Here is a 23,071-nt window from a genome sequence, read left to right on the forward strand (position 1 = left end):
GTAATATTTTCATTTTTAATATATTAGGAAAGAGAAAATATATGCATTTCATTTACAATGTGCTTCCATTAGAAGTGTTTAGTAATCCTTGTCTGACCCCTTAACTGAAATCCCTTTTTGTATTCCTGCAGTAAACCTATTAAAAGAGTAATTTGGGGGTGGGGGTACAGGGGAGGAAAGCTACATTATGCAGTTTTGGAAATCATAACAAAGAAGCCTAAAGATGCTTGGAAAGCAAATTAGATTTCAATATTAAATGTGATGTTGCAAAAAGGCCATTGCAATATGAAACTGCATAAGCATGAGCAGAATTGCCATATCAAGCAGCAGAGAGGTTGTCCCTCTGTATTGGTTTTAATGGCAGCAAGATAAGGTCCTATATGTTTGAAGTAACCAGACCTGGAATATTTTGTTCAGTTCTGGGCACCTCATTAGAAGGAAAAACATTGACAAATTGCCAAGAAGTGGGATGGTGGGGGGGAATCAATCAGAGGTTGGAGGGATTGTCTGAGGGAAAATTAAGAGGTGTGTATTTAATGTATAAAATGAGGGGAATTATTTAAACTGGAGGAATAACTATGAAAAAGAGTGAAATTAAAAAGGGAAAATTAGGGACTGAATATCAGAAAAACTTCCTGACTCTGCGATCTGCTAGGCTTGAAATAGTCTTGCAGAGAAAGTGATGTAATCTTCCCAACTAGAGACATTTAAAACTACAGTGGATACTAAATGATGTTCTGTAGGTAACAGTTGTGCACTAGCAGGGAGATGGACTCCATAAGCTGGTAAATCCTTTTCATTTCTAACTCCTATGCTTTCATGATAACAAAGGCTATTTTGGTAGTTTATAATGTGTTACTAATACTGAGCTTAAATAAGCTTGCCTATTTGTTGGCCAAAAATACCATACAATATTCAGGCTTAAAACAAAGTAATCAACTATTACTAAAAATCATCAAAAGGTGAGATACTTCAAACCGAGGTTTATGTGCTTCCATGTGTTGTGGTCTCATGTAAGTAAATCTCTCCTAATTCATATGGTTCTTATTGAAAAGCCTAAACAGCATAATATGCCACATACATACACATTGTGGTTTAGATTTAAAATGTTGGTGCGGCCCCTGGAACTTTGGGAAGAGTTGGGGAACAAACATTTAGGAACAGACTGTGTAACTTATTCACTGTCTGACACTGGGTGTGGTGTGGAACTGCCCTGTCCCAGCAAGAGAATGAGGAGACATCCTACCTCGGAGAGACTGTGATGCAGTGTTCACCCCCACACCAGCCTAGAAGGGGTTAATGAGGTTGAGGAGAAGCCAATTAACCAGATAGGCCACAGCTGAGGGAAATTAGCTGGCCCCAATAACCACGGAATGATGATATAACCCAGCTGGGAAGGAACAAGTGTGGTAAGATAAAGTCAGGAAGCTGGCAGTAGAATGGGGCTGCCTGTAGCTACTCTTTGGACAGTAGAGAAGGAAAGAAGGGAAACTAGGTAGAGAAGGTGTAGGAAAAGGCTCAGGGAAAGGTAGCAAGATTTAAGGGGGTGCAGACCTTGGCTGCTGATTAGAGGCTTCCTGAGCTGAAACCTAAAATAGAGGGCAGGCCCAGATTCCTCTACCAGCCGTTGGGGAAGTGGCATGATTTGGGCAGTGAAGGGAAGACTGCCATTTGGGAGGAAGAGACTTTAATACTTCAGAAGGGGAAAGCACACATTGAGCTGGCTGGAGGGCCAAGCTATGAAGATCAATCAGCCTGAGTCGCAGAGAGTGAAAGAGCAAGCAGTGGCAGGGTGTGCAGCGAGGAGCAGAAGGGGGTGTTGGACCTCAAGTGGAGCTAATTCCTAGACATGGCCACAAGGGAGGCATCCTAGCTGCAAGTGTAGTTGGTAATAGAGACACAATGAGCTGAATAATTCACCATTGTCCGGCATGTTGTGTAGTCATTTACTCTAGTGCATAGTGAGTGTACAGTGGTACCATTCTGACATGCTAGCACTTTATAGTCACTTTTCACTGGGGCAAATGGAAAATAGGATGAATTTTGAAATTAAAGATAGAAACGTATTAAAACGGGCTATCCTGGAAACTCTTGTGACCTTAACAATGGTGGAGAATACCAACTGTCCATTGTTTCGTTAGCAGGAAGGCAGAGATGTAGGAAAGAGGTCTTTATTGACTCTGTTGAGTGGCTAGTGTTTTCATCTCGAGTTTTCATCCCTTAACCCCTGGTTATTAAGTTCCTCCTGAAACCTGGTCCTCTCTCTCCAGTTCCTTTTTCCATTGCTTTAATAGCATTTGTTTCAGGCCATATCACAACAATACACCTCTTTTTTTTTTTTTTTTTTTAAATGACCAGGGATTAACTCCTATTGCAGGAAATAATTGATTTCTTTAGTTTTGAGACCCAATTCATGACATAAGCAACTTACAATGAGAGGACCTGAAGTTTGTGTGGGACAACTGGGTCTCAAATAAGAGAGGGCTCTGGTAGTGAGTTGCAATGAAAAGGTGTGGGGAAATGCCTTGCATCTGAATCTCTTCAGTAAAATGAATGTATTGCCACTTTTGTGGGATATTTGAGCCCAAAATTAACAGTAATGGTGGTAGCAATTACAGACCCAAAACGATGATATTATTTTATTGATTATTGCTTTAGTGTGTAGAGGCCTCAGCCAAGACTGAGGCCCCAATACGCTACGTGCTATCCAAACACATAGTAAGAGTCAGCATTTATTTTAAAACCATTCATTTGGTGAGCACCTCTTCAGATGAAGGATTTTTGCACCAGTATAGCTACTGTAGACCAGCTCTTAGATGGTGCCCCAAAGAGCTTACGATCTATCTTTTTATTTCATGTGTTTACAGAGCTTAGCACAAGAAGGCCCCAGTCTGTGATTAGATATGAAAAAATTATCTCTGCTCTTCATGGGCTATATACTGCACGGTGTATAAGCTGGCGATTTTATCTTAATGGAAACTTAGCTTTAAAGGTATAACTCCTAAACCTCTGCATTCAAAGGAATCTTTCTGTTTTTGTTAATTATACAAGCTTCCAGCAGACTGAAAAGTTGACCAAGTGTGTTTAGTGAGCTTAGTCAGTAAATGCATTAATCTAACACCCAGCTCTATAGTGCCCTCTTATGGTAAAGCCTATATGGTGGAGGACAGAGGGGCCAAGAGAGCTGTGGCTACCACCCTTGAAGGGGAACTGCAGCCCCCAAACATGTGAATTCCAAGGAATAGGCTCAAAACTTAAGGTAAGTCTACACGGTGCGAAAACCAACCAACCAAACCCTGTGTCAGAGCCTGGGTCAACTGACTCACACTCGTAGGGCTTGCACTGTAGGGCTAAAAACAGCTGCGCAGACATTCAACCTTGAATTGGGGGCCAGGCACCGAGACCGTTCCCCCTTACTGTGGGTCTTGGTGTGTGTTTTTTTTGTTGTTGTTTTTTTTCCAGTGTAGGCTGCTCTTCTGTGGGCTCTCCCGCTCCTTAAATGACAGCATGGGTCCCAGATAAGCCTTAGCCCTATGGAGCTATCACAGAGGTGGTCTGTGGGTTCCTTGCAATGAGGGAGTACAGTAGAATCTGAGTTACAAACACCTTGGGAATTGAAGTTGTTCATAACTCTGAACAAAACGTTACGGTGGTTCTTTCAAAAGTTTACAGCTGAACAGTGACTTAATACAGCTTCGAAACTTTACTATGCAGAAGAAAAATGTTGCTTTTAACCATCTTAAATGAAACAGAGTGTCAAATCTTTTTTTAACCCCCCCCCCTTTTTAGTAGTATACGTTTAACACAGAACTGTTCTCTCTCTCTCTCTCATATATAACATACACACATATCTACATAGATAGATATCTATACTCTGGTCTCTGCTGATGCTGGATTGTGTACTTTGGTTCCAAATGAGGTGTGTGATTGACTGATCAGTTTGTAACTCTGGTGTTCGTAACTCTGAAGTTCTACTGAATGTTGTTGAGGAGCCTGTCTCACCTTCCGGGGCAGAGTTAAAGGTCATGTCATTCTGCACTGGATGTAAGTAAATCAGAGCAAAATTTGACACTGAACTTCCTTTTGGTTCGCTCTGCTTCATAGGGAAAGGAAGCGTAAAACCCTAATTTATAAATGGTTGAAGGGAATTAGACATTAAGGCCTTGATTCAACAGCAACAACAAAAAACCACGGCTTTGGAAGGGCTATAAACCCTCTTGCTTCAGAGCACAAATCAACCTCTAACTAATGAAAAATGTGCTACTTGAGGGAAAATTAATCCATGACTGCCCTTCTGCAGGGTGTCTTGCACTTTTCTCTGCCAGCTTCTATTGGACCCTGCTAAAGAAGAAATACTGGGTTAGATGGACCAGTGGTTTGATCTGCTATGGCAACTCCAGTACAATAAGAAACCAACCACCTTCTGTAATCACAAAGCATCTTCCATCTCCAAATCTGACCTCCAAGAAGAGAACCATAGTCTTAAAGATTTGTCCTTCTTTCTAATGGCCTGTTGTTTTAATAGGATAACTACATCTAAGAACAATGGAATCATTTGCTTTTCAAATTGACCAATCTTGACAGAACAAGCATATGGTCAGAATGTCAAAGAACACAGCAGTGCTCCAAAGATCGAATTGGTGATAAGCGGAAAGCTGATTTCTAAATACATATTTCACAAGAACTATCACTGAAGAATTTAATATTTATTGAACAACAACAATACGTGTATATGTCATCTCTGAAAGGTACAAGGTAAAAAATACTACCTGGTTCCTTTAAAGTACAGATCTTCTCATATGGACTGTAGTCCAGTTCATTTTGTGGTTGTCTGAAAAACTATTAATGTGTAGAAATCTGTATTAAATGTGGGTTCAAGTAAAGGGGCCAAAGATCTCCCTCTTGTTGCAAAAGGGGCAAGTGCGGGGAGACACTGTGAACCATACCACCACATGCCCATGTTCACAGCTCTATTGAGGAGCTACCAGTTGATATCTCTAGTGGGCCACAGGACTAGGTTGGAGTACAGGCAGGCACACCAGACATCCCCGCCCTCTGCAGGTGGCACCACTTGGTGTTGGAGTGGGACATGAGGGTGAGGTAGTGAATAGTGTGGCGAGTGAGCAGGTACAGATGTTCACAGGGCACAGTTCAGCATCGGGAACATGTGCTTTTTGAAGTACTGGTATATTCCTGCCCAAAATTAAAGGCCCTCCCCCTCAACAAAGGGGAGGGAACACTAAGTCCAGGTTCCAGCTGATTGCAGGACATAGCAATGGAGAAAACAGGAATGGGAGTGAAGTCAAAGTTTGAAAATCAAGGAACTGGAAGGGGACACTGTAGTTCTCTGCTCAGACAGCACTCACTGCTCCTCAGAGGCACCCAAGGAGTCAGTGGACTCTTCCCAGAGGAACTCAGCCTGAAGCAGTGAATGGACAAGGGAACAGAAATAGACCCTATGGTCAGAGAGCACCCCTCTGTCCAGCATCCTTCTCCTGGAGTGATAGATGGCCATCTTAACCAGCACCAGGAGGAGATAGATGAGGAGTTCCTGTGACTTTATGGAGCCACAGATGGTGTGTGAATAGGTCTGGAGATGTGGGGAGAAGTGCAGCCAGAACCTCAGTACAAGATTCTGGAGGAGCCATGTCATAAATATAAAGGGAAGGGTAAACCCCTTTAAAATCCCTCCTGGCCAGAGGAAAAATCCTCTCACCTGTAAAGGGTTAAGAAGCTAAAGGTAACCTCGCTGGCACCTGACCAAAATGACCAATGAGGAGACAAGATACTTTCAAAAGCTGGGAGGAGGGAGAGAAACAAAGGGTCTGTGTCTGTCGGTACGCTGCTTTTGCCGGGGATAGAACAGGAATGGAGTCTTAGAACTTTTAGTAAGTAATCTAGCGAGGTATGTGTTAGATTATGATTTCTTTAAATGGCTGAGAAAAGAACTGTGCTGAATAGAATGACTATTTCTGTCTGTGTGTCTTTTTTTGTAACTTAAGGTTTTGCCTAGAGGGATTCTCTATGTTTTGAATCTAATTACCCTGTAAGGTATCTACCATCCTGATTTTACAGAGGTGATTTCTTTACTTCTATTTACTTCTATTTCTATTAAGTCTTCTTGTAAGAAAACTGAATGCTTTTTTCATTGTTCTCAGATCCAAGGGTTTGGGTCTGTGGTCACCTATGAAAATTGGTGAGGATTTTTACCAAACCTTTTCCAGGAAGTGGGGTACTAGGGTTGGGAGGATTTTGGGGGGGAAAGACGTGTCCAAAGTACGTTTCCCAGTAAACCCAGTTAGAGTTTGGTGGTGGCAGTGGATATTCCAAGGACAAAGGATAAAATTAATTTGTACCTTGGGGAAGTTTTAACCTAAGCTGGTAAAAGTAAGCTTAGGAGGTTTTCATGCAGGTCCCCATATCTGTACCCTAGAGTTCAGAGTGGGGGAGGAACCTTGACAAGCCAGAAGAAGGGTTGCAACCTGATGTACCCTGTGTAGATGTGCATGGGTCTCCCTCTTACCACCAAAGGGACAGGTGTTGGGAGTTCGTGAACCGTGCCAGGTGCATGTCTGTGCTCACAGCTCTTCAGAGGAGCCATCAGCTAATATCCCTGGCAGGGTGTGGAATAGACTGGTCCACCAGGGTTCCTCGCCCTGTTTAAGTGGCAACAGGTCCCACCACTTGTTGTTGGGGCAGGACATGAGGGCGAGGAAGTGAACTGAATGGGGCATGTGTGTGGATAGACGTTCACAGCACAGTTCGGTGTTGGAATGTGTGTAATGAATGAGGCAGGGGATTGCAGGAAAAGAAAATAATCTTATGGTTAAGGTAACTGAATGCTGGCCTGGGGAACAGGATTCTGTCCCTGCCTGGGGTCTGATTTGAAGAAGTGCTGAGCACTCATAGCTGCTACTGAAGTCGCTGGAAGCTGGCTTCCAATAAATAAAGTGCTAACGAAAGCTAATTATTCTGAAAAATCAGGGTGTAGGGGCTGCCTATTGAGTACCCAAAATTAGTGGTTATTTTTGACCATAATCTCTGTGGGTTGGTTCCCCATCTTAAAATGGGGGTAATAACACCCCCTCATCTCAAGGGATGTTGTGAAAATTGTTTCCAAAGCTCGAATACCGAAGTAGTGTGTGCCATACAAAAGCCTATGGGGAAATTAATAATTCTTTCTTCAGAGCAGGGTTTGAATAGCGTGCAGTAAATAAGGCCTGGGGCCACCAGCTGAAGAATGAGGGGAAAACAAAATATTGAATAACTGCTCATTAACTGAGTACCATCCCTTCAGTGCACTGGATAAGGTAGGGGTCCTGTAGGAAAAAGTATATGATTATGTAATTAAAGACTGTATCATAATGCATATGCATGAGGAGGCTGAATTAAGGTTGCACATGTGTACTCATATTTAGAGAGGATATACAGAAAATGTGGCCACGCTACTTGTCCCATCACCTTTGAGTGGTAGGGCAGAATAATTGTGTAATATACAATTGTATTGAATCAGTATGTGTAGACTATAATTAGTGGCTGTTGTTTTTGTTTTGTATGAACGACAGTATGCAGAAAAGAATTGTATTGCAGCAGTATAAAGTCTGTGTATCCTAAATTATTTGTTGGCCCACAAAGGTATCCCATTGTTTACTATTTTCTCTTTGAAAAGAAGTAATACGGTTTGCGGGGGGAGGAAGCTACCATCTGAATTTGTGATGGGGCAGGCATGCTTTGTTTAATTACAGCTTTATAATATTCAGTAAATAATTCCCTGAAAAAGTAGAAATCTGCCAGGGCTGCTCTGTAGAAACAAAAAGAAAAGGAGTACCTGTGGCACCTTAGAGACTAACCAATTTATCTGAGCATAAGCTTTCGTGAGCTACAGCTCACTTCATCGGATGCATACTGTGGAAACTGCAGAAGACATTATATACACAGAGACCATGAAACAATACCTCCTCCCACCCCACTCTCCTGCTGGTAATAGCTTATCTAAAGTGATTGCTCTCCTTACAATGTGTATGATAATCAAGGTGGGCCATTTCCAGCATAAATACAAGTTTAACCAGAATGTCGGGGGCGGGGGGGGGGGGTAGGAAAAAACAAGGGGAAATAGGCTACCTTGCATAATGACTTAGCCACTCCCAGTCTCTATTTAAGCCTAAATTAATAGTATCCAATTTGCAAATGAATTCCAATTCAGCAGTTTCTCGCTGGAGTCTGGATTAGCAAAGATGTCACTTAAAAAAAAAAAGACTAGGGATTGAGAGGTGTGATCGTCCGTATGTTAGAGTTACAGCAGAAACAGGGCCCTTCCTTTTCAGTTTTTATTTTATTTTTTCCCGGGAATATATCAGGGTCGATTACTACAACAACAGAAACAGGTGAAAATCGGAGGAAAAACTATTAATAATTTTTCTGGGTAAATATTGGAGTTTATTTTGGTGAATGGAAGGACAGGGAAAAGTGTTCAGTAGATTAATACTTTGATGAATGGAATTCAGTGTGGTTTACTGCAGAACTAAAACGGAACTCAGAACACAATGACACCTCCTGAGTTTAAGAAAACAATACATCTCTAATCCCCAGATAAAACTTTTCGTTTGAATAAACAGTTTATTGTTGCAGACTTAGAACTCTTAGCCTATAAATATTTACATTTTTGTAATTGGGCCACACCATTTCAGCGCATACACTCAACTTCATCTTTTTCTCCTGTTTCTCTTTTTTAAACTTTTGAATATCTCCTTGTGTTCTGAAACCTATTCTGACACAGATTTTCATTTTCTTCCCATTTTAATGTCAGATCTTTAAACCATTATCTGCTAACAGCTTGAAATGTGTACATGGTGGGCGTAAGATTCATCAGTACGTTCAGATGTGCATGCGCTTCAGAGCTTGTGGGCATGCCTGTTGTGTGTATCTTCTAGACACACTAATCCATAGTCTTATGTCAACAGGCAGCTTTGCATGTACACACAGACTATTATTGTAATACATATACCTCATGCAATGTATTTTATTAGGATAATACAATACATTGCATGAGGTATATGTATTACAATAAGTTATTTTTTATATATTTGAATGATACAAAAGTAGGATGTAAATTGGGGGGGGGGAAATTATACCTTTTGTAAAACCCAGAATTTTTTCAGTAAAAATCAGCTTAACCTGAAAACAAAGGGGCTTAAGCATAGACAATAGTCCTAAAGTATCTTAACTGCTGGTGTTAAAGCAGCTTGGGTTGAGCAGAACTGAAGTTGCAGCCAACATTTCATTTTTAAAGTAAATGTGATGGTTTAATAGAGTTAGGGCCCCATCTTGTAGGGGTTCACCTGCATGGTACCTGTTAGACTTACCATGGTTCCAATCTAGCCATGAGCCCCATGCGCTGACTTCATTGGGTCTCCAAACAGGCATGAGGATCTGCCTGCATGGGAGTTGTTGCTAAATCAAGGCCAGTAGTAAGCAGTTAGTTTGTATAATTAAAACATCATATGAACAGTAAACAGGACTTAATACCAAAGAATGTAACACAACAGTATGATGATGAGACTACCTGGAATCTAACATTTTTATTTCAACTCTTCCAAATACACACTAAAGTAAATAGATGATAAACAAAAACCCAGCCCATTCTCTGAGCATATACTCCTGAAAGATAGTAAAAAAATTAAAAAAAAATAGATCTGGTTGAATTATTTAATTCAAAGTATTTTTTCAACAAAGATGTCTTATCTCAAAATGGACATTTCTCTATTTTAAATTAACTTTATCTGGTTTTCATCAAAATCTCCAAATACTGAAAAACTGATTTTTTTTTGTCCAAAAGTGTTGGTCAGACTAATTTTTTTGTTTTGCTTTCAGCAATCCCACCCCTCACCACCACTTTTGGGGTCATGGGGGATTTATTGAACACCTAAACATTTTTCAAGACAATTTTTGTTTAAAAAAATCACTAATTTTAATTAAAACTTTTCATGAAAATAAAGACAAATTTTGACCCGCTCTATTAAAGACATGTCAGTCTTTCCCTCTTCTGTGCAGGATCAAGAAATGGTGATAAGATCCCTTGGTGGTATGTTTATACACACAATGTTTAAAATGCAGAAGGTGGGTGAGCAGGTTGAATAATCCTGACTCTTGTGGAATTCATCCCTCTCTGACTATTGCTGAGCCACTTATGGGATGACTTCTATCCCTGTCTCTCGTTCAGAGTTACCTCTGTGGAGTAGATCTTTTTGCTTTTGAGATGCACCTGCTTGCATACATTATCAATCAATGTGTTGGTGTTGTATAGGGGCAAGTGCTGCTTTGGTCCTGCTTGAGCAGGGGCTTGGACTAGATGACCTTTTGAGGTCCCTTCCAACCCTGATATTCTGTGATTCTAAATGCATGGCATTTTCCAGGCAACTATAAAGGTCAAGCGTACCGAACACAACAGCGATTGTTGCGAAAGAGTCTACCCCTTTAAGGCCCCAATCCTGTGCAAGTGGACCCTTGTACCTACCAGACTGGGAACTAGACTCTGAGCCTGCAAACACATATGCACATGCCTAACTTTGCAGCCTGAGAGTTCAATAGAAGTCACCTTCCATAAGACTCACAATACAGTAGAATTCCCTTGAATTCAACAAGACTGCCTACCGTGCATAAAGTTAAGCAGATGTATAGATCTTTGCAGGGTAAAACAAAAAGGAAAAAAAAGAAAAGAAAAAGCCCTGAAAGGGCATCAGAGCATGGAAGAGACGGGGGCCCATATGCTAAACAGCCTGAAGGCTGTTTGCTTTGTGGAGTTATTACTTCGCTGAAAGTAAGGAAAGGGCTAGGTAAGTGACAAAACAATACGAATAAAAAATATCCCCTAGGGTAGGAGTGCCAGACCAATCAAATAACTGCTTATACACGTTCATGGGTCCATGTCATTAAATACAGAGTAGGGGAGATGCTCTGGGGTTGATCAGTGCGGACATGCATCCGGCAAAGTGGGTATTCACCCACCAAAGCCTATGCTCCGATACGTCTGCTAGTCTACAAGCGGCCACAGGACTCTTTGCCGCGTTTGCATTTTATTTGTTGCTCTGTTGGTTTTAAGCGCAATCTCCCTTCCGCGTATTGGTTTGTGAGGGCTGCAGCCCCCCAGCGAACAGGCGGTGGGGCAGGGGTGGGGCAGCACAGGACCCGGCTCCTGCCCCCCCCCCCCCCACCCCGCCCGGCGCAGCAGGGAAGCGCGCCCAGAAGCGTGTGCGGGATCGGGCCCGACAGCCTCTCCCTCCAGAGGCGGGCGCCCGGGCTGCTGCCTGCTGCCCCAGGGCCCGCCGGAGAGCCGGGGCAGGGGCGGCCGGCCTGGCTGGCTGGCTGGGGGGGGGAACCTGCAGCGGAGCCGGCGCCGGCAGCCCGGGGAGGCGGCGGCCGGCCGGCCGGCCGGCCCCGCGCCAGGGGAGCCCCTGACGTGGGTGGCGCGCACAGGGGAGGAGCCCCGCGGCGGGCTGGGGCAGGCGGCTTTATCAGCCCCGCAGGTCGCCAGGCGAGCGGCTCAGGCAGGGCTCGGCGAGCGACGGGCGGCCGCGCAGCGACTCTCCCTGCCCCGGCTCCTGGCAGCCCAGCGGCCCCCGGCCGGAGGGAGCCGAGACGGGGCCGGGCCCCGCGGGCTGGAGCAGCGGCGGCGGCGGCGGCTGGGCGGGCGCCCCCGGGAGCGCTCCGAGCGCCTGTCCGCTGCCAGCCCGGGGACTTGCCCGGGGCTCTGCGGGGGGAGGGCGCGTGCGGCGTGGCGGAGCGCGGGTCGTTCGTTCTCGGGAGGGCTCGGGACTCGTGATGCTTCTCCTGCCCCTGCTGTTCGTTGCAGCCTCCCTGGGAGAGGTGAGGACTTCCGCCGAGGAACAGGTAAGCGGCTACATCGCCCCCCCCCCCCGCTTTGTCCGCCAGGTTGATGCCGCCGGCTTCTGTAGCGGCGGAGGGGGGCAGAGCTCGGGTGGCTGGTCCGTAGGCATTGGCCCGTAGGGGCTAACCGCTCCAGGGCTGGCTCGGGGAGGGATGGTTGCTGCCGGGCTGCTCCCTCCGGTTAGATCGCCGTGCCGCGGAGCAGCAGTGCCTTCCTTTATTTTCACCTACATCCACCGACCCCTGCTAACGCTGGGGTTGGTTCCATCGCGTTTTCTTCAATGGACTGACTGTTAAGTGGCTTGATCTCAGAGGAATGATTGCTACCGAAGCTAGGCGCTTCCCCCATAACGTAAACCGTGATTAGTCTCTCCGGTGATTAATAATCTCAGCAGAGAGAGAGAAGACTTAAGTGAGCTGTAGCTCAGGAAAGCTTAGGCTCAAATAAATTGGTTAGTCTCTAAGGTGCCACAAGTCCTCCTTTTTTTCTTTTTGCGAGTACAGACTAAGACGGCTGCTACTCTGAAATCTGTTCGTTTGCTTAGCTCTCACCGTCCCTCTGTCCCCGGGGCATGTGGAATCATGAATGAATCTGGAAGCTTGCTCTCTTGTTCATAGAATCATAGACTATCAGGGTTGGAAGGGACCTCAGGAGGTCATCTAGTCCAACCCCCTGCTCAAAGCAGGGCCAATCTCCCTAAATGGCCCCCTCAAGGATTGAACTCACAACCCTGGGTTTAGCAGGCCAATGCTCAAACTACTCTCTCTCCCCCTTTCATTCTGATCCTTTAAGAAATCCATTCAAAGCGGGCTTTTCTTTTCAAGGTGCTTGTAATTGTCTTCTGGTCTCTCTCATGCCAGTGAGGAAACGCGTGGGCTGCGGAGGAAATCATTCGGCTTAAAGGGAGAGCGATCCATTATGCACGTGTCAAAAGGGAATTGCTTGCACAATCCTTTTGCTGCAAAGTTTGCTTTGACAGATGGGGGGGGGGAGGAGTGGTGGGAGCGTTTCCTGGCTTTTCCCTTTCTGAGCATGTCTCTCCGCTGCCCTCCCCACCCCCTTCTTTTTGCAGAGTTTAGTGTCCCCTTTTCTGTCCCCAGCAAGGTAAACCACAAACTTGAATGAGTCCTTAGTCTGGCAGCAGCTACCTTGAGTCCTATCCCGCAGCCAGCTGGGAGTTTTGTCATTGACTCCAGCAGGGTGCAGCAGGCTGCTCTGTCTGAATCCTGTGTATGTAGCTCTCCCATCTCTTTGCATGAGCTATTCAGCTTGATGCCTAACTGCCTGTATGTAGGGAAGGGTAGTTTGCTTTCCTTGGTTTCCCTGGTATCAAAACTGTCACCATATATGCCCGATTATTCCTTCACACGCCCACTCTTCAGGAATCATAGCGTTAATTCATTTTAAGGCCTTTCTTTGGCCACTGGAATTATTTTTTGGCACAGTGTCACAATTTATAGAATGGTTCATTCAGAATTAGGACTTCTTAGCTGCTCTATTTATGTTAAACTTATTATGGAGTCTATTCGTATATTGGTGGGAACAGCTGGTTATTCAGTTAGGGAAAAACGCCACCTCAGAAAACCAAAAGCAGAAATCTACCAACAGTGCAGTACAAACCAAGTGATTTTCCACTTTCCAGAAACACAAATTTTGCAGTAAGTAACACAGCACATAATAATTAAACTAACAGTTTTGTGTGTGTGTGTGTTTTTTTTTTTCCCCTCTGCAGGCTGGTAAAGAAGGAACGATCCAAATAGGTAAGAATCGTTTTTGTTTTGCTTTTCCCCCGAAAAGGAAAGTGAAGTAAATAAGCTCAATAAGTCAGTTTATTTAAACTTCTTTTCTTGAAGAAGACACTGTTAGTGCATGTGCAGACTAACAACATTTTCACACTTGAACCATAGATTCTTCCTTCCAGCAGAAATGTATAGATCTGCAGTAATGTAATTTGTCTTTATGCCCTCTCATTTTCACCCTCACACTTCAACAAAATCTACGCTTTCCTTTTTAAAAGAACAAAACCAACAAAAGTTAAAAACTGGAGCACGGTTAAACTGGCCGTTCAAATCTCATGGTAAATCAGATATGTGGGATTCTTTTTGTCTGAGTACTTTCCTGAAAAAAGGAAGCAATACTTACTCAGTTTTGGGAAGGGCAAAACATGTTTTTGGACAGTCTTGATATCGTGTGTAAGCATTTAACGTTTTTTTTTTTTAGCAAGACATATTTTGTTATGATGACAGTGTGGAATACAGGGTGAATAAGGGACCTGAAGAAAAGGTTTCTCCCTCAGTATCCATTGGTCACTTTAAAACCTTGCCATCTCTATTACAAATTTAAATCACTTTGTTTTTGAACTACTGCATTTCTCAAGGGATAGTGGTGAAAAGAAGAGACTGGAAATTCTGGAACAAATACTGTGCTGGTGCAAATGGGAGCAGTTCCATCGATTTCAGTACAGCTGTGCCAGCTGAGAATTTGGTCCTCTATCTTTATGGAAGGGAATGTGTTCTAGCTAGCAGAATATAGGAATAGGTGTCTGGTCTCTTGGATTCTCTTCTTGGGTTAGTATTTGACCTGGGGAGTGTAACCGTATGCATTCCTCCATTTACCCATCTGTGAAAAGGGTGTTTATAATACTTCCGTGGGATGTTATGAGGCTTACTTAATGTTTGTTACAGTGCTTTGAAACTCTCAAATGAAAGGTCGCTATATAGGAGAGTAATGCTTCCACCCCAGCAAAATCTCCCAATTTGAAGTTTTAACCTTCCAGCATATGCCAGGTGTTCTGAAAGCAAGTTCAAGCATTTTCCTGAGTTGTGGAGGTCTTTCTCTTAATTTTAATTCTGGCACTGAATTCTAATGTGTTGAGGTTAATTTCTGATACTACCTCTGAGTAATGGGAAATGAGGCACTTGTGTGGGTTTATGTTTAATTGGCAAACCCTTTTTTTTTCCAACTGTGTGCTGACCTTGTGTTTTGTTTTTGGTTGTTTCTATGCAGTTTGGATTGTTTTTGCATTTCAGTAACCATAAGCTATATGGAAATGCTGCTCTTAGAAATTATATCGTACTTCAGGAAAAAAAATCCTTATCCTGGAAAATAGATCTTTTCTCTCTCTCTTTATTTTGTCTTTTTCATGTCTCAGTTGCCACGGTTTGAGAATGTTCTTGAGACACCCACAGAGGCTAGGGATACAATCTTGCATACATGGGGCAAATGTGTGTCTCTGTGCATAGCTGGGCATAACTGAGCTGTGTGCTCCATAGGGGATAGATCAGGATAGAATTCTCCTTTTAATCCTGAGGTGGTAATAGGAGCCTGTGCAGTTGCTGTATTGCTTCCTTAGTAATCTATTGCGGAGTCACTGGTCCTACTCAAGGCCATCCCTAGGTGGGTGTGGGGCTTGGAGTGGAAGTGACGAATCCGTCACCTCTGGAACCGACCCGTCCCTTCCGGGACTAACTGCTTCAGCCAACAGCACTGGCCTGCGGGGCTTCTGAAGCGTGGGGCCCAGAGCGGTTGCCTCAATTTGCCATACCCAAGGGTTGACTCTGGTCCTACTCACAGTCTGCGCCTGTACCCCAGCCTATTTTCACAGTGGTGTGGCTGGGGCTCCTGTTGAGCATAGCTGCATAGTGCTTGACATCTTGTGAGAGCTCACTGCAGCCTACTGTCTCCTGCATAGTAGAACTACATTGACTTCATTGCCTTCAGGCTCCTCTGTGACTCTTTCTTGGGCAGGTAGATTTGGCCCATAAGCTTCTCAGATCTTCTGCTTTTGAGGAGGCTTACCAAACACGATTGTAAGTGACTTGCTTTACCTACTGCATTTTCCTGAATAGATAGTGTCTTGGTGGAGAAACACTTTTGCATTTAAAACATATCTGGTGCTGGTTTTTGCCCTAATTTGTACTGAAAGGGCATTTTTAAACCATTATTTTTAAAATGTCTTTGGTCCTGTGAAATCTGATTGTTTTTGCTGTGAAATACGTACAGTGGAATCTGTCTTAGAACCGTCTCCAAGTAGGTAGCAACCACTTTCAAGTATCCTCTTGCAGCTTCCTGTACACTTTTCTTTGACCTTTAGTCTATGGCTGCCTCTATTAAGCAGCTGATCTTTGCTTGTACCCTGAGTGGTCATTTAAGATGAGTTTAATTGTGTAGGTTTTTTTTTTTTTAAATACACCCACACAGAATGTATAAACACAGTGAACTGCACTAAAGTAATGTATTAAATTACTACATAACTTAATTCAATGAGCAGGTGCACAATAATTGTCAAGCAGAAATCTTATTGTGAATGATATGACTTTTCAGATGTTGGAATTAGAAAAGCATTCTTGTGAGACGGTTTCGGAACTTGATTTGGTGCAGCTTCTCCATTCTGTGTGCTCCAGAATTCCACAATGTGTGCGTGCTGTGAGCTGACAGTGCTGTTCTTGCTACCACTTGAAGGATGCTTTGGTTTCCAACTCTGAAATGACACTGGCAGGCTGCCTTTGGAGAGAGTGAACAGCTTGTCGTCTTATCTGCATAAAACAGTTTCACTGGAGTGATGCAAAGGGTCTGTCATGCTACAGGAACTGTGAAAATACCAGAGAGCATCCTGTATGGCCACTCAGGAAAGGAATACTTGAGTTGCTAATAGCACTGGGTCAAGTTCACAGTACAGGAAATGGAGTCATTGAGGGCAATAATTCACTAGCCACTAAACTGGAGAGCCTCAGTTTTTGTTTACCCTGCTTGAGAAAACTTGAATTTGATTTTTTTTAGAAGTGCTTAAACAACCACAGCTCCTACTGATGTCCGACCCATTTGGGACTCCTGAGGGTACCTTTCTTATTCCATCTTCTGCTTCCACTCACTCAGACCTTGCTTCTGGCCAAAAAGTGCCAGATACAGCTCCCTCTGAAGCATGTATGTGATGGTTCTGAATTGGCTGGACTGCTCAGAAGAGAGCAACCAAAATTGCTTCCTAACTTCTTAGGGCTCTCAATACTTAACACAGGCAAGGGCAGTAAGATTGAGTCCCTAGTTTGGATTGTATCATTACCCTTCTCAGTGTTGAGAAATACTTTTGCTAAATGACTGGAGCAGTTTTGCCTCTGCCCTTTATAAGGCTTATCACAGTCTCTGTTCTACCATGATAAAAGTGACAGATGTATTAGGAGTTAAGCATTTACTTCCTCTGAAAGTGTAAGAATTCTTAACACTCATTCCCAGTTTTTCCCTTGAAAAATTGGCTCTGGATGCTCCCACCCTAGATATATTACAGTATGCAAAATGGTATGCCCCTTTGTGCCCAATAAGCTGATAATGTGCTACGCTGGTCCTTTCAGCTTGGAGGGTATCTATTCTACACGAATCCAAGTTTTGTTACCACTATCCTTCTCATATGATGTGGGTATAGTGTGTTTACTGATGAAATGACCAAATAACTACCTTCTCCAGTATTGGATACTGTCAGCTTAGATAGTATGTAACAAACAGTAGTTATGGTGGAAGCAAAGGAGCCATACCTTTGTGGTAAAAGTAATACAGATGTCATGTCATATCCCTGCAGGTTTCCAAGCTGCTACTTCTGCCTTGGAATATTACATGGTAGCTATTGTATTTCATCCTGCAGAGAAGCTATAACTTGCTGTCATGCTATGATTAATTCATCACTATGAGCTAGATTCTGCCACCCTGACTGGCACTAAATACACTGTACAACTGCTCAAAGTAATCAGTGAAGGGACTCAAGTAGTCAGATACTACTCAGGTGGCAGACCGTGGCCCTACAACCTCAGTGCAGATTCAAGTTGGAGGATAGAAGCCCTTGTTTAAATACTTATTTACTGGTAATAATTAGCAAAGAAAAACTTCTGAAATATTAAACCAAAAACTTTACAAACTGGCTACCTTTAATTAGACATCTAAATAACTTGTCCTGATTTCCAGAGGTGCAAAATACTCATTGCCTTCAGTAGAATTTGTAGGCATTCAGCATTTCAGAAAATAAGCACCTAAATAAGTTGACTTATCTGTGTATTTGGTGCTTTACTTTCCCCAGGTTCCAAAATTTGGCCAATACATTCTATTAAAAGAAAAAAATCTCCCATAATGAAACAATTCCTCTTTCAAATGCAGTTGTGCAAAGAAAGTGTAGGACATTTGAATCTTAATTATCGTTCGTTCTAATAAGGTAAATAACGTCAACTTGTGTGGTTCAGACGTGCTAATGCTTTAATATTGTTTAGATTTAAAAAAATATTATGAATATATTTTTCTTACAGATGCATCTTTTACCTGACTGTGTTTTGGAACGCTTAATAAAAGAATGTGATATTTTTATAAATGAACAATTTTGAACATAAAATTCACCTCTTTCTCCTCATGCTTTTCACTGATTATTAGTAAGACTTGGAATTAGCAAAACAGTGCAGCTTTGAAAATGGAGAATCTGAAAAAAATAACCCCTACAGATGGAATAGCATTTCCATAAACTGTAGTCTACAAAAAAAGATGACTGAAGTCAGTGGAAGAGTTTGGCTCTCTTCAGTATTTAAGCTTGTCACATTTAATTTTGATTGCCTTTGAACAAATGAGACTTCCTTTTCCAGTTCAACATTTACAGACCTTGGAAAGTCCTCTGCTGATGGCAAAAACTTTAATATGTCTCTTCCCACCCTTCATGCCCACCTCCTTGTGGTCAGCTGGCTGTTCTCATTATTAATGACTGCAATTTGCTTGCCCCCACAAACTGAAATCTGGGAACATTACCATAAAAAGTACAAAGTAACTTCTCAGATGTGCTGCAAATTCAGGCTTTGCTTGTCAGGCTGTCATTTGTGCATTTTGGATGTCTGCTTGTGTGAAAAATACACATATTCTGTTGTGGGTAAAAGTAAGAAATCACCTGTGTTTTACTGATCTGTAAGTGAATTTTAAGTAGAAATGGTCCTAAAATGTGAAATTTGGATCTGGATATTTAGCCCCACTGAAATTTGGGGGATATTAGGATTGAGAGTTTTGTTTGGGCCCAGTGACAAAACTTGGATGTGTTCAGATTTGAACTTCTTTGCTTCCTATTCCCTGCTTACTCCAAAAAGCAAACAAATACTCTCAGGAAAAAGTGGAATCTGGAGTTTTGATTTGGTTCCATCTCTAACTCTCAGGATAAAATTTTTTGATCCTTACATAAAATTCCCAGTGATTTTTAAATGGGAGTCCTGCATGAGGTAAGGATTACAGGATCAGGCCCTAAAATGGTACGCATAATGTTTAAAAGCATTTTTAATGCTGATGTGACTGTATTGATTATGGGTGAGAGTGAATGCCTCCTTCAGGAAAGATCCCACTGTGAGTTGGTAATTTTAATTGTGGTATGCATAGTAGTTTTCAGCACAATGAATGGTATGAATGACTAGGGGGTATGTTCACTAACCTTGACTGCAACATTTCCAGAACATGCTTGACAAATTTCCATTTCCATACACCAGCTATTAGTACATTATTTTTCCTGACTGCCTCTACTGTTAGTAATATCCGTTAGAAATTGAGGAAATTTAATGCAGAATCAACTCGGCTGCAAAACTAGGTAATCCCAACTGTGGGGAATGGGTTAGTGTTCTGAGACGTGAAGCTGTCAGCGACAGTAAGTGTCATAGAAGGGGCACTATTTCAATCTTTGGAGTGGTGGAAAGGGGTGAAGATGCCAAACTGTATATCGCAGCCTGTGTTCTGAAGCCAGGATTGTGTTTTACCATGATAGGGTTGTGGAGGGTTTTTTAGAGGGTAAGAAATAGATTATAATTAGGAGAAATAGTTGAATGTAGCAATTGAGAATTTTCCAATTACATTATCAGTACTGGGTAGTCTGCATAAATAGGTTCTGGATTATTCAGTGGATTGATATTGGATACGAGAGCCTTTTACCTCTGTCATACATTCAAATCTGTTTTAGGTTGAGAATGGATAAGTTTTAATGCGTTTAATTAAGTATGTTTATTTAGAGGTATTTCTGTGGCGCACACATCGGTATCTGAGCCACTCAATAGTAAAGATATATCAAATGCTACCAAGAAGGTAGCACTGCCCTCTACCCCCCCTCCCCCCAACACCCACTTTATAGGAATCGGGACTGGTTAATTCTTTTTGCATTGGCTGTCTTTATTACATGATCATTTGAGGAAATTCTGCCTTGAGCCAAGTGTGCCTCACAGCATGCTCCATAGGTGGTAAGATTTATGCTCAGACTCATATCCTGCAGCAGTTTGGTCCAGAATCATTGCCCTTGCACAGGGAATGCCATTCCTTCTACCAGCACAGGAAGAGACCTGGACATCTAATAGCCTGATTCTCCTCTCAGTGATGCTTAGTGTAAATTGAGAGTTAACGCCACTGACTTAAGTGGTGTTACACTGGTGTAAAATCAGTATAAAGTGGAGAAATAGCAGGCCCCAGTATATCCTGGTTGAGGAAATATGGTGGGAAGTAAAGAAACAGAGACCCTCCCTTGGGTAACTTAGCCATAGTCCACATGAGGCTTAAGTTCAGGATGGTTGGCCATTAGGTGGTTATTTGAAATAAATCATAGCTGTCCTTTAACAGTTAACTTCCTACGAGACCGCTATCCATATACCACTAAAAAGCAAGTTTGTTGCCAGTCTCCTAGAAGATGGACTGCATGGGAAGGGAGGAAAAAAGTTGCCCTCTCCCAACTAAGTGGCTCTTCCAGGAGACTGGTGAGGAACTATGGGGTAGCATGCACTGCCATTGCTTGTCTTGTACCTGTTACACAGCACACAGAGGACTTACATTTCATGGACTGTCATTCTGGCACGCTTCGAGCATTCTATTCACTCCTGCAAATATGTGCATCTAGGACCCAATTTAAAGCCTACAGATCAGCTACTTTTGCTGCTTATCAGGTAGGAATTGTGGCTCAAATCCTCTGTTCTGACCAGTGGTGGCAGATAGAGGGCAGGTAGGCAAAAGTGGCTTTAACCCACCTTTACTCTTCCTCCAGTCTGGACATGCTTACCTGCTAGATGCCTGGGCTAAGTTAGATCTGCCCCAGGACTACGCTGATTTACACAGCCTCAACAGCTAGGCAGCTGGGGGTTTCAGCAATGTATAGAGGCATCCTAATTATGCCTCCTTTCTCCCCTGTGCCTAGGGCAGGGAACAGTGATGACACAGAGCCACCAAAGCAGATCCTACACCACCTGAGGATCCCTCCTATGGAGGTACAATTCACAGGGTGTTGGATGTGCTGGCTTTACAGGTGCCCTATCACTGGAGCAGGGTCCAGGATCTTGCCCAGCATCTCTCAAAGTTGGTTTTCTCACCTTCTCCATTCTCCTGTGTCTTTTACCATATCCTGCTTCAGGTTTCAGGAGGAGGAAGGGAAAGAGTAGGTCAGTGGGTAAAAAAGACCTCCATTGGAGAGCCACAGAGGGACATGTCAGAGCCGATAGGATTCCCGTCCGCTCGGCTGTGTTAATACAGTGACATGTTGAATCATTGCAGTGGCATTTGCTGGGATGACTCTAGCTAAGAATCCCTCGGGTTTTATTTTTACACTATAAATCAGTTTTCTGAGAATGCCGAGTTACAGTACAAAACATGACACTTTCTTTGGGAAGCTGCCATGCAAGGAAACAAACTACTTTGTTTAATGCACATGTAGAACAATCACATGGGGTTTTGTAAAGGAGAATCCGAGCAAATAGGTGTTCACTCATTTTTGGCACTTACACATAAAGAGCAAGGAATCTCCTGAGTACTTTGAAATGGAAAAAATTCAGGCCTTTGGTCTCCACTATGTATGAAGCCTAAATCATATGGGGGTCATGTGCAATTGGACACATACATTTGCACCTACCTAATTTAGGCCCTAGAGCCTTACAGTCAAGGTGCCTATCCTGGCATATCTTCATATGTTCAACCAACTTTGAAAACTGGGCCCATGTTCAATTTTATTTATTTATTTTTTTTAGTTTAAACATCCTTCCTATCACATGAAGGTACTAAACATTTGTGGCTTTTTATACAGATCATTGTAATAATATCTCTGTGCTTAGAATTGAAGTGATGTAATAAGATGAGTAAATATGATGCATTTAAAGGGCCAACTTCTGGTTGCATTGAAGTCAGTGGAAATCTTGCAACTGATATCTGTAAGCCTGAGCTTTGGCTGAAATTGTTTTCTAAATACATAACATGATGGGCAATATTCTGTCGAATACATTTTCTCTTTCTGTTTGGATCTCTTCATGTTTATTTACAGGGGGAGAAATAATTCTGTGGTTAAAATTGCTGTGTCAGAATAACAGTAAAGACCTGACTGTGGCACAAAAGGAAGGAAGTTCAGGATTGACTTTGAGGTCAAACAGGGTGGTGACATAAATTAGATTCCCTTACACTAACTAGGCCTGCTTACACCCATTCTATCTCTATAAAAGGGAAACTAAGTTGGCATAACTCAAGTGCTGTAAGCAGTTGGTCATTGGGTCCTCTGTTCGCCACTGGGTGGCACCTCCCTTCTGTTGCGGTACGGCTGCTTCGTGGCTCAGCCCTCTGGCCAGCTCACCCTGTGATTTCCCTTTCTGGGGGAGTCTTTCAGAGTCCTTCTGCACCAGCTGCATCAGGCAGTCTGCATGCCCGTTCCCCTGGCTGTGTCATTCCACAGTGAGTGGGGCAGTCTTCCCGTTCACTGCACCTAGCAATACCACTCTGCAGTGGATGGTAGGGAACCCAGGCCCACCCACTACCCTGGGTTCTAGTCCAGGGCCCTACAGTGAGCAGTTAAGGTCTGGGACTTCACCATACCTACTGCTCTGTTTTTTGGACTCCTTCCTACCATGCTGCTTTAAGCTTCTCCTTCATGAGCCTTCCTAGTCAGTAGTTTCTCCTGGGGCTACTAGGTAAACTCTTCCACCTGGGTTCCTATCCCCTCTTCCTTCTCCCTTTCCTCAAGAAGAGAGAGAGTGCAGGCTTCTTCTCTGCTGTGTTGCCAGCCTCCTGGCTTTATAGAAGCCCTGTCTGTTCCTTCACAGGTGAGCTCCCATCTAATATAGTGCTTTCCACACAGCCTAAATCTCCCTCTCTTTGCAGCTGAATTGGCTGATTGGGCCCAGCTGGCCTACTTCAGCTCTCTCTCTGGGCCGGTGTGGGAAGCACAACCATTTCATA

General features: G+C 43.2%; 1 protein-coding gene across 1 annotated transcript in view; it reads left to right on the forward strand.

Moving 5' to 3' along the window:
- The first annotated feature begins 11,728 nt into the window (after window positions 1–11,728).
- ADAMTS3 (ADAM metallopeptidase with thrombospondin type 1 motif 3) overlaps window positions 11,729–23,071 on the forward strand; it is a 187,200-nt gene continuing 175,857 nt past the window's right edge. Inside the window, 2 exon segments of the mRNA XM_073340380.1 lie at window positions 11,729–11,886; window positions 13,617–13,644. Of these exon segments, the coding sequence (XP_073196481.1) occupies window positions 11,818–11,886; window positions 13,617–13,644 (97 nt within the window). The 5' untranslated portion in view covers window positions 11,729–11,817.

Source organism: Lepidochelys kempii, chromosome 4, assembly GCF_965140265.1.
Source record: "Lepidochelys kempii isolate rLepKem1 chromosome 4, rLepKem1.hap2, whole genome shotgun sequence".
NCBI classification, from domain to species: Eukaryota; Metazoa; Chordata; order Testudines; family Cheloniidae; genus Lepidochelys; species Lepidochelys kempii.